Source organism: Lithobates pipiens, unplaced genomic scaffold (genome assembly GCF_037356315.1).
Source record: "Lithobates pipiens isolate NorthernLeopardFrog02 unplaced genomic scaffold, aLitPip1_a1.2 Scaffold_28, whole genome shotgun sequence".
NCBI lineage: Eukaryota > Metazoa > Chordata > Amphibia > Anura > Ranidae > Lithobates > Lithobates pipiens.
In genome coordinates this window covers 168,628,185-168,641,291 of record NW_027507789.1, presented here as the reverse complement: position 1 = coordinate 168,641,291, position 13,107 = coordinate 168,628,185, and the positions used below count along the sequence as shown (strand labels likewise).

General features: G+C 41.5%; 1 protein-coding gene across 1 annotated transcript; it reads left to right on the top strand.

Moving 5' to 3' along the window:
• The first annotated feature begins 947 nt into the window (after positions 1–947).
• Positions 948–11,017, top strand: LOC143934804 (uncharacterized). The gene is made up of 11 exons (XM_077458427.1): positions 948–1,524; positions 2,665–2,793; positions 2,908–3,013; positions 3,320–3,803; positions 4,367–4,449; positions 6,450–6,606; positions 6,893–7,051; positions 7,255–7,380; positions 7,556–7,773; positions 8,145–8,245; positions 10,465–11,017. The coding sequence occupies exons 1-11, from the start codon at positions 948–950 to the stop codon at positions 10,560–10,562; spliced, it is 2,238 nt and encodes a 745-aa protein (XP_077314553.1). The 3' UTR covers positions 10,563–11,017.
• Positions 11,018–13,107: the final 2,090 nt, after the last annotated feature.

Here is a 13,107-nt window from a genome sequence, read left to right as displayed (position 1 = left end):
AAATGGCTGCCACGTGGTGGCCATCTGTAAGCCTGGGGGCCCCATAATCTCTTATTGCCCGGGGGCCCCATAAGTTGTCAGTCCGCCCCTGCACCCAGGCCAATTCTGACATTTCTCTCCTACATGTAAAATTCAAACTTTTTTGTTAGAAAATTACATAGAACCCCCAAACATTATATATTTTTTTTAGCAATGACCCTAGAGAATACAAGGGTCATTGCAACTTATTTTGCATGTTTTTTGTGCAGCATTTTTTTCGAACACTTTTTTTGGGGGGAAAAAAACGTTAAAATGCTTTAAAAAACAAAACAAAAAAAAACTTTAAAATGCTTTAAAAAACAAAACAAAAAATAGCATTAGCCCATTCACTGTGCAGGGTTCAGGAGTGCACAACGTACACAGTCCAGAGTTCAGGAATGCGTAGTGCATTTCTGTCTGCATGTCTGTCTTCTGACAAAAGAGAAAATTAACCTGTTGGAATTGGAGCAAACAACATTTTTCCTTGAAATTTGTATGTAGTATACAAACTTCAAGGAAAAATGTTGTTTGCTCCAATTCCAACAGGTTAATTTTATCTTTTGTCAGAAGACAGACATTTAAATACTGTGTTCCTTTGGTATGATAATAAAAATATATAGTAAAAACAATAAACTCCTAAATTATAGCAATAAAGCTCAGACTTAACTCCACCTGCCTCTGCTTTGAAATGTGATCCAGTCTCAAACTACTACCCAATTTTAAAGAAATATTCTTTAAGTCAGTTATTAAACGTTATAAATAAGTACATAAAGATTCTAGGTTGGTAACATTGTAACATTCAATAGTTTATGGAATTTTGCCATGTAACACCCACTTGGGTATAAAATGCCAGAAAGTCATTTCGGTGTTACTGTGTGTTTTGACAATCATCTCTTCTCTAAGAAGTCTACATTTCTCCCTTGAAGAAAATGTCAACCCACCAGGAATCCCATGGAACTTCAACATCAAGCAGACAAAGTGAAGGCTGTGGAGATAGAGATGACCAGCATACATCTTCTGGTGTCCACAATGATGAGCACATTACTGGTGCTAGAAGTAATACCCAAAAGCAGCCAAATGATAGAGAAACTTCTGCTTCAAACTATGGCGAGGAAAACACTCATGGCGGTTCAGGTCAGGAACATAGGGAAACAGCAAATAACACGAACAGAAGTGACCACAGAAGAAACTCTGGGTCTGATCATAGTTCAGGAAATGACTCATTTGGAAATCAGAAAGGTGGTTCTAGTAGTGTCTCTGGTGGTGGTTCTTCTGGTGTTCACTCAAGCAGTGAATCTAATGTAGGCTATGATAGCAGTTCCAGTGGACATGGTGGCATTTCCAAGGCAGGGCAAAGTGGAAGTCAGGGTGGTAGCTCTGGGGGATATACAGGTGGCTCTAGTGGAGGTCATAGTGGAGAATTTGACAGAGGTTCTAGGAAACATGATGCTGTATCCATGGGTGAACAAAGTGGAAGCAAGGGTGGCAGCTCTGGTGGACATACAGGTGGTTCTAGTGGAGGTCATAGTGAAGAATTTGACAGTGATTCTAGGAAACATGATGCTGTGTCCATGGACAGACAAAGTTGTAGCAAGGGTGGCTGCTCTGGTAAATATATAGGTGGCTCTAGTGAAGGTCATAGTGGAGAATATGACAGTGGTTCGAGGAAACATGATGCTGTGTCCATAGGCACACAAATTGGAAGCAAAGGTGGCAGCTCTGGTGGACATACAGGTGGCTCTAGTGGAGGTCATAGTGGAGAATTTGAGAAAGGTTCTAGGAAACATGATGCTGTATCCATGGGTGGACAAAGTGGAAGCAAGGGTGTTAGCTCTGGTGGACATACAGGTGGTTCTAGTGGAGGTCATAGTAAAGAATATGACAGTGATTCTAGGAGACATGATGCTGTGTCCATGGACGGACAAAGTGGAAGCAAGGGTGGCAGCTCTGGTGAATTTACAGATGGCTCTAGTGAAGGTCATAGTGGAGAATATAACAGTGGTTCGAGGAAACATGTTGCTGTGTCCATAGGTGCACAAAGTGCAAGCAAAAGTGGCAGCTCTGGTGAACATTCAGGTGGCTCTAATGGAGGTCATAGTGGAGAATTTGACAGTGATTCTAGGAGACATGATGCTGTGTCCTTGGGCGGACAAAGTGGAAGCAAGGGTGGCAGCTCTGGTGGACATACAGGTGGCTCTAGTGGAGGTCATAATGGAGAACATGACAGTGGTTCTAGGAGACATGCTGCTGAGTCCATGGGGGGACAAAGTGGAAGCAAGGGTGGCAGCTCTGTTGGATATACAGGTGGCTCTAGTGAAGGTCGTAGTGAAGAATATGACAGTGATTCTAGGAGAAATGACGCTGTGTCCTTGGGTGGACAAAGTGGAAGCAAGGGTGTCAGCTCTGGTGGATATACAGGTGGCCCCAGTGGAGATCATAGTGGAGAATATGACAGTGGTTCTAGAAGGCATGATGCTGTGTCCATGGGTGGACAAAGTGTAAGCAAGGGGGGCAGCTCTGGTGGACATACAGGTGGCTTTAGTGGAGGTCATAGTGAAGAACATGACAGTGATCCTAGGAGACATGATGCTGTGTCCATGGGCGAAAACGGTGGAAGTAAGGGTGGCTGCTCTGGTAAATATACAGGTGGCTCTAGTGGAGGTCATTGTGGAGAATATGACAGTGGTTCTAGGAAACATGATACTGTGTCCATAGGCGGACAAATTGGAAGCAAGGGTGGCAGCTCTGGTGGACATACAGGTGGCTCTAGTGGAGGTCATAATGGAGAACATGACAGTTGTTCTAGGAGACATGCTGCTGAGTCCATGGGGGGACAAAGTGGAAGCAAGGGTGGCAGCTCTGTTGGATATACAGGTGGCTATAGTGAAGGTCTAAGTGGAGGCCATGACAGTGGTTCCAGGGGATATGCTGGTGCTTCTAGGAATGTGCAAGGTGGAAGCCATGACAGCAGCTCTGGTGGCTATACAAGTGGTTCTCCCAATGGAGAGCAAAGTGGAGGCTATGAAAGTGGATCTAGAAGACATGATGCTGTATCTATGGGTGAACAAAGTGGAAGCAAAGGTGGCAGTTCTAGTGGATATACAGGTGGCTCCAGTGGAGGTCATAGTGGAGACTATAACAATAGTTCTAGAAGACATGTTGCTGTGTCAAATGGAGGACAACATGGAAGCCAAGGTGCCTGCTATGATGGAAATAGAGGTGGCTCTAATAGATGGCAACATGGAGGCCATGACAGTGGTTACAGGGATTATACTGGAGATTCTAGGAATGTGCAATGTGGAAGTCATGGTGGCAGTTCTGGTGGCTATGGAGACAGCTCTAGAGGACATAGAGCCAGCTCTAGAAATGCTCAAAGTAGAGACCATGTTGGTAGCTCTGGAGGATCTACTGGTTTAGGGGGTGGTCATTCTGGTGGACAGAATGGAGGCCATACTGTTAGTTTTAGCAGCAGGTCAACAGGGGGCTTTTCTAGCAGAGGTTCAGCTAACCATCAAGGCTCTGGTGGAGTCTGTGAAGGAAATTCTGGGCAAAGAGGAGGTTTTAGCAATTGTTCCCTTGGAGAAGTTAGTCTTCATCAAGCTGGAGGAAAGGAAACCATGCAGAACCTTAACTCTCGCTTGGCTACCTACATGGATAGAGTGCATGCTCTAGAAGACTCTAATGCAGAACTTGAAGTCAAGATTAAAAACTGGTATGAGACCCATAAACTTCAAAAAGTCGATTACACTAAATATTACAAGACCATTGAAGAACTTAAAGAAAAGGTACCGTAAGCCTTCCAGCCACTACTATAAGCTTATGCCTATTGAATTTGTATAGAAGAAACATATTTCTATTGGTCAAACCCTATTAGCATAAAACAGGAAGACAACTCTTCAGGGCTGCTAGATGTGTGTTGCTAAAGACAACTGTACATTAGTTGTAGAGATATGAATCATAGTAAAAAAATACATGAGACTTAAATGCACATTGTGAAATTTTAAATATATAGTTAGAAATAAATACTTACGCAGATCCACAATTGCTGTGCAGGACAGTTACGGGCACCTCCTAGGACTAAACACACAATAATATAGTAAGAGTAATGATATACCAACAGCCAATACGCATTAATGCTAAGGTGTTGCAAGGCACGTTTCCTGTGATTACCAAATCAGCTTTCTTTTATTATGAACTAAAGGAGTGATTTATACTATGTTAAATTTGCCACATTATTCTTATGCATTATATTACATACAACTTTTTACATTCTAGATTTATCATTTGAAATCCAGGTGCTTAGACATGTTAAGCTCATCGTATTTTGTTTTTCCCTATATTCTTACAGATATTTTCTTCTATTTTGGATAATAATCATCTCACTGTGGAAAATGACAATTCTCAACTGGCTGCAGATGATTTCAAAGCAAAGTACGTGAAAAAAGTGTACAGTTTTACTATTCCCGTAAAAGTTAATTTGATCTAAAAATAAATCTCTGCTATCAATCAATAACTAAATGCTGTTCTAATGTACGTAAACCCTAAATATGACAAAAAGTGATTTATCTAACAAAGCAGAGAGGCACAATGGCAAAAGGACTGAAAAAAAAAATCCCATTTCTAACCACTTGAAAAAATGTTTAAGGTGTATAGTTCTTCCTTAATGCAATTATAATAGTAGTAAAACAAAATAAATGAATAATGCACAGCTAGTTAAAGCCCATTTTCTAGGTACACAGCACCACCTGCCGGCAACAAATGTGAACTGCAGCTACAAGAGTACAGTAAATTTGGAAAATATTTACAGAATTGATCTCTGCACCAGGGACGTAACTATAGGGGGTGCAGCAGTCGCGACCGCAACCGGGCCCTGTGATGCAGGGGGCCCATGCAGCCCCCTCTACATTTGGCCGGCAGCAGCATAGGCAGCTAGGGGTACCAGTGCACCATGCACACGGGTGGCTGGAGGTGGAGGGTGACTAGCAGAGCTCCATGCTCGACTATCGCACTGGCTGCTCTTTAGTTGTGCATTCCCCGCATGACCTGTGTCCTCGGCCGGCTCCTCAGAGTACCCCTCTCCTGCTCCATGCATTGCCGCTCAGTCCGATGTCTGTTCTCCCCAGCCAGAGTCCCACCCCCCCACCCCCCGGGTCCGTACCACACTGCACTGCATACTTCTCCCGGGTAAACAAACTTTAAGCACACAGATGCAGTTAAGCCCTATGAGAGCCCCCGGAGGACATTGCAGGCTTGTCTGCCAGCCCCCCTCCTCCCCCGTCATACACAGATGATGAATGGTCTTTCTGGGAGATATGCTGATCACCCGTCCAGCACACTGGATGGAGCCCAGGCCAACATGGATGAGTGTGCGGCCTACAGCTTGGTCATGGTGAGTGAGAGGACCCCATCCCCCACACACCATTACATACCCCCTCCATCTCCCCCCGGGGACAGGGACTCCTTCTCACGTGGGGACATGGACCCCCACCTCCCCTGGGGACAGGGACCCCTTCTCCCCTGGGGGCAGTAACTTCATCTGCCCTGGAGAAAAGGACCTCATCTCTTCTGGGGACGGGGACCCCATCCTGCCCAGGGACAGTCCCCCAATGGGGCACCTAAAAATAAAAATAAACTTATAAAAAAAAAACTACTGATACCAGTGGTGGAACTACAGGGCTCACAAAGGTCATACCTGTGACCACGCCCTGGAGTTCCACTGCCGGACTCGGAGGGAAGGGCCCTGGCTGGGGTGCAGGGGGGCCCTTCATGGTTTCTTGCATCGGGGCCCTGAAGGCTCTAGTTACGCCACTGCTCTGCACCAAATCGGATCTAAGCCGAATACTTTTAGGGTGAAATAGAGCAGATTTCTGCTTCCTTTCTTTAGTTCATTCTTTATATAGTTTTATGGAGAATCACTTGAAGGCCTGTGACAAGGTTTGGGGAGAACTTTGAGCAAAGAACGCAAACTGCACAAAAAGTTTGGTGGGGCTCAATCCCTGCCCTACACTACCCAAAAGAAAAAAATGTATTATGAAATGTATTCACTACAAATGTGTGTGTCTTTTGTTGGGTGAAGTTTTACATATGTACTACCATGTTTTCACGAAAATAAGACCTAGCGTGATTGTCGGTGATGGCTGCAATATAAGCCCTACTCCCCAAATAAGCCCTAGTTAAAGTCCTTGTAGGTCTTATTTTCAGGGAAACGGGGTAGGGCTTATTTGGGGGGTAGGGCTTATATTGCAGCCATCAGTGACAATCACGCTAGGTCTTATTTTCGGGGAAACAGGGTATACTAGTATTATATATTTCATGGTAGGGCTAATATTGCTTTGGAGATTGTTGTCATAATCAGCAGTCCTGGCTACTAAAAGAATATTGCAGACAAAAAATATCTCATCATCCATACGAATAATGGTTTGTGTTTTCAGGTATGAAAGTGAACGCAGCCTGTTTCAAAATGTGGATGCCGATGTCTCTGGATTACGTAGCCTTCTAGATGACTTGTCCTATGATAAGTCCAATCTTGAAGCTCAGTTTAAGAGCCTAACGGAAGAACTTGCATACCGTAAGAAAACCCATGAAGAGGTAAGAAATGCATTAGCCGTATACATATGCTGATAGACAGATTTAGGTAGTATAGGTCAAACCAGTAGCATTATTAGAACTCATACTGGCATAGGCACATTATTTTCTTTCCTCTAGTGCTAACCCACCAAAGCTTTATATTAATTTAGATCTGTGCATAAATATAATAGTTATTATTACTGCTTGTAGGGTACACATGGAAGATAACACCAGTCACGTATTTATACACTTAGGAATGTGTTTGTCACTTGCATTAGTTATCCGTTGACTAAGTTATCATTTCTAGGAGATGAAGGCCTTGCAAGGTGTCTCTAGTGACGTGACAGTCCAGATGGACGCTGCTCCTGGATTCAACATTCTTAAAATCTTGAATGATACCAGGTCTCAGTATGAAGAGTTGGCTGAAGCAAATCGCAAAAAAGCCGAGAAAGATTACCAGCAGCAGGTGACTAAACTGATAATATGTATTCCCTCAACACTGAAATGAAACACATACTTTCTTGGAGGAAAATTATCATATTGTTGTGGTAATGGTCTTCCCATTTGTTTAACAGAAAGGGTCTCCAGTTGGACCCCGATGAAATGCTTGTGTGTCCTCAATTTCCTGACATGTATTTTAACTGCAAAATTCTGTACCTTCTGTTTTAGATCAACGAGCTGAAGAGCGAGATATGTGATAGCAATGAACAGATTGAGTCACAAAAGAGTCAAGTTATGGAACTGAGACGCACTGTACAGAATTTGGAGATAGAACTGCAGACACAGTGTGCCACGGTACGGTATTAATCCCAATATTAGATACATTTAGCACCCCCAACAGATTTTATACTTCTAATTTATACTGAAGATTCCATTTGAATTTGGGATTATACCATGGGTGTATTGGTAATGGCCTGTGATGTTTTTTTCTCTTAAATAAAAAGTCATAAATGTTCCCTCAAATAAATAGAAAAACTCCTTGGAGAACACACTGGCAGAGACAGAAGGTCGATACTATGATGAGCTGACTGAAATTCAAGACAAGGTGATGATCCTGGAGGATCAGCTGTTTGATCTCCGACATGAACTGGAAACCCAGTCACGAGAGTACAAGCTTCTGCTGGACATCAGAAGCAAGCTGGAGAATGAGATAGACATTTACCACAAGCTTCTAGAAGACGAAGAAAGGTAGGTGTATTATGAAGATATATATATATATATATATATATATATATATATATATATATATATTTTTTTTTTTTTTTTGGCATTTTGTAAAGAAACACACAATTTACTTGTTGTGATTGACTGGACACTTAAATTGTCATTCAAAAAGCTGTACTTGCAAATATTTAAGGAACCAAGAAGTGATGATTAGTGTTTCCACCATCCCCACATAGCAGTAGTCACTTTTCGGATGCAGATTGGCTAAAGACGATTACGCCAATATCTTAAAATGGATTTATTTATGCCATATAGTATTATTTGTTAAATATTTGAATTATCAACAATTTGTACATTGCCATTTCAGCAATGCCAATTTGTTATTTTTTGTGCAGAATTTCAGTGCACCGTAATGGTTATGGTAACGGTAATGGTCATGGTAATGGTAATTATTCATCAAGACAAGGAGGAAGGTCAGCTTCATCTTCAGTCTCCGGTAAGTACAGAAAAATTTAGAATAATCTTTTTTTTTTGTTTTTAACTATACTAATGCATGGATCGAAATAATATCAAGGTCCTCAACCCCTATGTACTTGATGTCACTACACACCTTTTGCACCCATAGTGTATTGATCTTCATATTATCAGATTTATTGGCTGGCATCTCCAGCTTGAACCACCACTAATCACTTCAGCATGAGCCAAGGCAGCTAGTCATATTCATTTCACAGCGACAAAAGCAAACGGGTTTTGCTGTCTAATGTAACAGACCGTATGGGTCAGAAAACTTTTCCCGTTCCAGCACCAAGAAATATTTGGCACACAGCAGCAACATCTACTAAGCTCCATCTTTGGTGATTTATGTGTATATGCAGTTAAAGGGTCAGCCCAGCCAATGGATGGTTGCTGGCAGGTTGACTATGTTTTAATATATCTCTGGAGACTCTGATGGAAAGAATCCCATGATCCCATACCTCCCAACTGTCCCTGATTTGGAGCAATGTCCCTCTGTCCCTCATTCCTCCTTGTTTGTCCCTCATTTTGGTCTGATCTATATAGATGTATATAAAATGCACTTTTTATCTATCAAAAAGTGTTTCTCAGTGCTAAACCTTTCATCTGATTTCTAAATTGCTACATTTGTAAATTCCAAAAGCCAATATAAAGGAATAGTAGTGGTAAAAAAAAGCACTTGTTGGTTTAACCAATCTTGTTTTTTTGTAGAATTCCTCTTTCAGGGGGCATGGCAAGGGGTGTGTCCTATGCCTGCATTCTTTTGCTGATAGGTGTCCCTCCTTACCATCTCAAAAAGCTTGGTGATATGTGATCCTACTTAGGCCAAAATGCTGTGACCATGACCCGAACTGGGGTGTACAGAAGTGCTGGTTTTAAAAAGACTGGTTACAATATTTTGCCGTTATTCTACTACAAACTTGCCTTGTCCTGTCTGTTGCAGGCCTCTGTACTGATAGCATGCAGTCTTGCACCAAAAGCTTGTGTGTGGCAACCCTGGCACCAGAATACTCTAATCTGAAATATTGATATTGAATCAGCACTTTAAAATATTAGTCTTTGATTGGTTTCCCTGGGTTTCTGTATGCCACTATTCCTTGTTCTTCATATCAGACATTAATAAGCAATTAAAGAAGAACTGTAGGAAAAGCTTTTTTTTTTTTGTTCATTTTAGATATACTTTTAGAGTCATGGATGGTTACAACCCATGTCAAATTTTTTTGCCATCTGTGGGAGATCTACCTCTACTTTCCATCCCTTCACCAAAACAGGAAGTGAGGGTTTTTTTTGGCATGGGAGTACCAGGGATAGTTGCTTATACTAATCCTCTGGGTAATTCCCACCCAAAAATAAATGAAAATTGGACTATATCGGTACTATCAAGAAAAACAAATAACATTTAAAATATTATCTTATTTAATAAACATATGTAAAAACACAAAGGACAAACATCACCCTTTTTAAAATACAAAGAATACATATAGCAATAACAGCGTCTTTGACAATTTCTCCACAAAATGGGGAATTCAAATGAAGAGCGCATGGGGGTCTCCTCTACTAGTTTCGCGGTATAAAGACTGCTTCCTCAGGAGGATATCTATACAAAACATAATAATTAATTAATACAGGACAATTAACAAACAACAGCAAAATATCATGAAATATTGTAATCAATAATCAATCAAAATTTTGGAAAGAAAGGGGAAAGAATCAGCTCACCCCGAATTCAGAAGGATGGGTTACAAACAACGGGATTCCAAAAACTCCCATGCCAAAAAAAACCCTCCTTTTTTCTTGATACTATGACTTGTGGATGCTGGTACTAATTACTAACAATACCAACTACAGGCGATACTCTTAATTTGTGAAAACAGGAAGTAAGATGAAATGCCTGCAAATTAAGGGAATCCATTGGGGGCCCCTGAGGTCAGCAGAACTAGAGTCCTCATTGGAAGATATCCCCTCTATTATTGTTCTGGAGACAACCCCAAATTGGGGATTTTCTTTTACTTTCACTTTTGATGATGATGGTAAACAGGACAAATGCAGAGGGTGAATCTACCTAACAGGGAAAGGGGGGGGGGGGGGGCAAAAGTAACACTAAAAACAGATGTACTAATCCATCTCCGCTCTGTCCAAAACTTAAAAAAAAATCCTTTCATTATACTCTAAGCTTTATGATTTTCTCTTTCCTATTCTCAGATCACAGAAAAAGTGGTGCAGGGACCGCATTTGCTGAAAATAGAATGGACAGCAGAAATGCCTCAACCAATGTGAATGAGATCCATCAACAGAAATAAACCAGAAAGATCCAGTTGCTATCTTACTTTTGGTATACGACAGCTTAAAATATCAACCTGTTAGCGATTAGATATCTTTCAGGTCACAGTGAACCACATACTGGTGGGTGAAATAGTTTCACTGTAAAAAAAAAAAAAAAGTTAAAAAATAGGTGAAAGGAACCATTTATTTGCATATTCCAACCAAAAATATCTATATTTTAACTTTTCTGCTTCAATTAAATGAAAGGGGACATTCTGATTGGTCAACAAAAAAAAATGTAATTTGTAAAAATGTGTAGAGCTGTTTTATTCCTCTATATATTATCCCTAACAGTCTAATGTGTACGCTTAAAAAATGATTTTCCTACCCCATTTGTCTTGTGTGCTTTTCTATCTGACAGCATTGGCTCAGTGAATGATGTAAATATCCAATGAAATAATGCATTTTCTTCTTCTCATTTAATAAATGCTACTATGCGCAATGACATAAATCTGACTTTCATGTACCGTATTTTTCGGACTATAAGGCGCACCGGATTATAAGGCGCACTAGCAACGACCGGCTGATAAAATGGATATTTCCATATATAAGGCGCATCGGACTATAAGGCGCACCGGATTATAAGGCGCACTAGCAACGACCGGCTGATAAAATGGATATTTCCATATATATAAGGCGCATCGGACTATAAGGCGCACGGTCGATTTTGTGAGAAAATTTAGGCTTTTACGTGCGCCTTATAGTCCGAAGGTTAACGTCAAGAGACCGGGTGGCTTTTTCCACGAATCTCCATCCCTATTGATCTGTGACTCCATGCGCGCCCATCTGACAGATACTGTTAACAAAGAACTCCAGTGATGTCAACAGGTCATATATAAGGCGCACCGGATTATAAGGCGCACGGTCGTTTTTGGGAGAAAATTTAGACTTTTACGTGCGCCTTATAGTCCGAAAAATACGGTATGTTTTTAAGTAGTTACGTGTGTGTGTGTGTGTGTGTATAGAAAATGTACCAATGTGGGTGTACAGATGAAGTACCTATGTATATTTGTGTGTAGATGGAACACCTAAGTGTGTAAACAGGGTACCTATGTTTGGGTGTGTCTCTTGATGGTATACCCTTCTTCCATCCCAGAAAAAGAGAGGGCAGAGTAACTAGACCACACTCTTGAAGATGTGGCCATTACATTGTGCTTTTTGGTTCTAATATACACTTACTGTATTTCCTAGTCAGGTCAGGTGAACCAGAGACCCCACTCCCCAAAACCTTTGTTGATTAGTATAGGAACATTTTAGAGATATTGAAAAGAGTCTGCTGATACACTGTATTGTCAAAAGTATTGGACACCTGCCTTTATACGCACATATACTTTAATGGCATCCCAGTCTTAGTCCATAGAGTTCAATACTGAGTTGGCCCACCCATTGCAGCTATAACAGCTTCAACTCTTCTGGGAAGGTTGTCCACAAAGTTTAGGAGTGTGTCTATGGGAATGTTTGACCATTCTTCCAGAAGCGCATTTGTGAGGTCACGCGCTAATGTTGGATGAGAAGACCTGGCTCGCAGTCTGCGCTCTTATTCATCCCAAAGGGGTTCTATTGGGTTGAGGTCAGGCTAGTCAAGTTGCTGCACCCCAAAATCACTCATCCATATCTTTATGGGCCTTGCTTTTTGCACTGGTCCAAGTCATTTGGTGGAGGGGGGATTATGGTGCAGAGTTGTTATTCAGGGGTTGGGCTTGGCCCCTTAGTTCCAGTGAAGGGAATGCCTAAGGCATCAGTATGCCAAGACATTTTGGACAATTTCATGATCTCAACTTTGTGGGAACAGTTTGAGGATGGCCCTTTCCTGTTCCAACATGACTGCACACCAGTTCACAAAGCAAGGTCCATAAAGACATCGATGAGTGAGTTTGGGTTGGAGGAACTTGACTGGTCCTGAGCTCAACCTGATAGAACACCTTTGGTATATATTCAGAGCGGAGACTGCGAGCCAGGCCTTCTCATCCAATATGAGTGCCTGACCTCACAAATGCACTTCTGGAAGAATGGTCAAACATTCCCATAGACATACTCCTAAACCTTGTGGACATCCTTCCCAGAAGAGTTGAAACTGTTATAGCGGCAAAAGGTGGACCAACTCACAATTGAACCCTATGAACGAAGACTGGGATGCCATTAAAGTTCATGTGCATGTAATGGCAGGCATCCGAAAACTTTTAACAATTAAGTGTATTTCAAAACATTGCCCAATGATTGAGCTATGACTACTGAATACTGGACTGAAATGAATCTTGTAGCTGCAAAGGGTTTCCTACTGGATTGTACAAGGGCAGAGGACAGTGCTTTAGAAGTGGAAGTGGAAGCATGGATTTATAGCCCTTCTCTATACCGTGTCTGGAATCAGGGCAATTTCCTAAATGCACAGTTGAAAGGCAAACTATTATTTTTAGTTTAAGTTTATAAGAAAAAGAGAGCGATAGACCAGGTTTATAATGTGTTGTTCCAAAGGCTAAAGCCAGCATCATAAAGGGAAATTCCCATGTTGGGGCCTTCAAGTAT

Excerpts from the sequence above, each read along its gene's own strand:
- LOC143934804 (XM_077458427.1), top strand. The coding sequence starts at position 948 with ATGTCAACCCACCAGGAATCCCATGGAACTTCAACATCAAGCAGACAA. Across the intron at positions 3,014-3,319 it reads GGTGGCTATACAAGTGGTTC|AAGTCATGGTGGCAGTTCTG; the intron begins TCCCAATGGAGA and ends TGTGCAATGTGG. Across the intron at positions 8,246-10,464 it reads AGCTTCATCTTCAGTCTCCG|ATCACAGAAAAAGTGGTGCA; the intron begins GTAAGTACAGAA and ends TCCTATTCTCAG.